This window comes from Castanea sativa, chromosome 8 (assembly GCF_040712315.1).
Source record: "Castanea sativa cultivar Marrone di Chiusa Pesio chromosome 8, ASM4071231v1".
Taxonomy (NCBI): domain Eukaryota; kingdom Viridiplantae; phylum Streptophyta; class Magnoliopsida; order Fagales; family Fagaceae; genus Castanea; species Castanea sativa.
This window is the reverse complement of record NC_134020.1, coordinates 29,977,695-29,979,741: the sequence shown is the minus strand read 5'-3', so window position 1 is coordinate 29,979,741 and position 2,047 is coordinate 29,977,695. Positions and strand designations below refer to the sequence as shown.

General features: G+C 33.4%; 1 protein-coding gene across 1 annotated transcript; it reads right to left on the bottom strand.

Annotated features, from left to right (window-relative positions):
- Positions 1 to 201: 201 nt before the first annotated feature.
- LOC142607924 (18.5 kDa class I heat shock protein-like) lies at positions 202 to 1,026 on the bottom strand. Its single transcript, XM_075779590.1, has one exon. It carries the CDS (start codon positions 877 to 879, stop codon positions 412 to 414), a length of 468 nt encoding a protein of 155 aa, XP_075635705.1. The 5' UTR covers positions 880 to 1,026; the 3' UTR covers positions 202 to 411.
- Positions 1,027 to 2,047: the final 1,021 nt, after the last annotated feature.

Here is a 2,047-nt window from a genome sequence, read left to right as displayed (position 1 = left end):
AATTTTATTTGAAATAGAGTTAGTTTTCAACAATTTTAGCAAAAAAACAACTCGATTTCATACTAAATTAAGATATAATTTTCTTTAATATTTTTTTATACTACCAAATATTAGAAAATGCATAAACTTTTCCAATGAAACAATACACGGATGTAAGCAGCAATATTATTATTATTATTTTGTGGAGAAAATGTAAGCAGCAATATTAAGCACTCTGTTTTTGCATTCCTTTGAATTTTCAAAACATTACAAGCTTTTCCATACTCCCCGTACAGCGTATACTAGGGGAAAAATCGTGACAATTATCAAAGAAACATACATGTACTAAATTTATTAGCTGCAATCACAATTTAAGGCCATAGTTTATTCTAATTATTATGGTATAGACTATAGAGGGACCAAAATCACAATCTAGCCAGAAATCTCAATGGCCTTGACATCAGGCTTCTTCGCTTCCACCTTAGGGACTGTCACAGTGAGAACACCATTCTCCATTGCAGCCTTGATCTGATCCATCTTAGCATTCTCAGGAAGCCTAAACCTCCTCAAGAACTTGCCACTGCTACGCTCCACTCTATGCCACGTGTCTTTCTTCTCTTCCTTCTCCACTTTCCTCTCTCCGCTTATTTGCAGCACTCTGTCATCTTCAACTTCAACCTTCACTTCCTCTTTGTTGAGCCCAGGAAGATCAGCTTTGAACACATGGGCTTCTGGGGTCTCCTTCCAATCCACACGAGTGTTAACCAAAGCAGAAGTTTCTCTTGCAAACTGAGGCTCAGATGAGAATGGGAAATCCTTAAGCGGGTCCCAACTCTCGAGCGAGAATGGGTCCAATATGTTGCTTCGGTGGCTACCAAAGAAGCTTGGAATCAGTGACATCTTAATTAAGAGCTATAGTACAGAGAAAACGTTTGAAGTGGTTATTTGTTGAAAAAGCTTACAATGACACTTGCTAATTCTGACTGGCATGGGAAGAAAGAGTGCCGTAGCGAATTTATAGGTTCGTGGGGGGATTCTTCAGGTATTTTCTGGGGAATTCTGGTTGTTGTTTGTCTTTTTCCTTTCTGCTTAATGAATTTTCTGGCTGTTTCCTGATTATTTTCAACGAACTTTCTAGCATCTTGGTGAACCTTCTTTGGACTTGGCCCACTTGGGTATCTCGTGTTGCACACAGCCACTGATTCGTGTATTGGGCCTATCCACAATTGCATTAGCACAAATTTGGCAACACTTTTTCATCCCAACCAAGATTTAATAAAAAAAGAAAAACTTTGTATTAAATTATTATTAGTATTATTATGATTTTATGGTCGAAGATATTTGAATTCTGATTTTGCTTCTAAAGGAGAGAAAAAAATATCACTGATATAAGACTCGTTGCCTGTGTATTAAAATTCAAGTGCACATAATGTGTGTGTGAATATATAAAGCCAGTCATGAAAAAATCAAATTAATTCTTGTAAATTTTTCAAAGCATCAAAATTCAAATGAGCATAATATATATGGGTCATTTTGAAAATAAAGGCAACTCATTGTAAACATGTTATTTATTGATTGGATAATTTGATAGTTACAACAATAAGGAATGCTATGCCAAAGAGTTACAAGGCTCTTAGAAAAAATGGTGCTTATTAAAACTTTAAATTAAAGACACAAAAATTTCTAAACCTTTTCACAATTATTGATATGATATGTTATTACGATTTTTACATAATAAAAGTGACGTCGGCAATGAGTTAATGTGAACGTGATGTTATCTATAATGAAAACTTGATAGGTTAATGCTAACAAGTTATGTAAAAACATGTGAAAAATTGTCTCCAACATTGCTTTTATTAAAATTCGAGGAGCAACTAATAAGAAAGGGAGAAGAAAAAAAATCATAATTGGAATGATAATGTAATGGACATCACATAAAATTATATCATTTCCATAATTTTCTTTAAGGAATCTATTATCTATATATATATATATATATATATATATATTTTTTTTTTTTTTGAGAAATAATTACAACATACTGATAATCCTGCAGCTCGAACCCTTT

Excerpts from the sequence above, each read along its gene's own strand:
- LOC142607924 (XM_075779590.1), bottom strand. The coding sequence starts at position 879 with ATGTCACTGATTCCAAGCTTCTTTGGTAGCCACCGAAGCAACATATTG.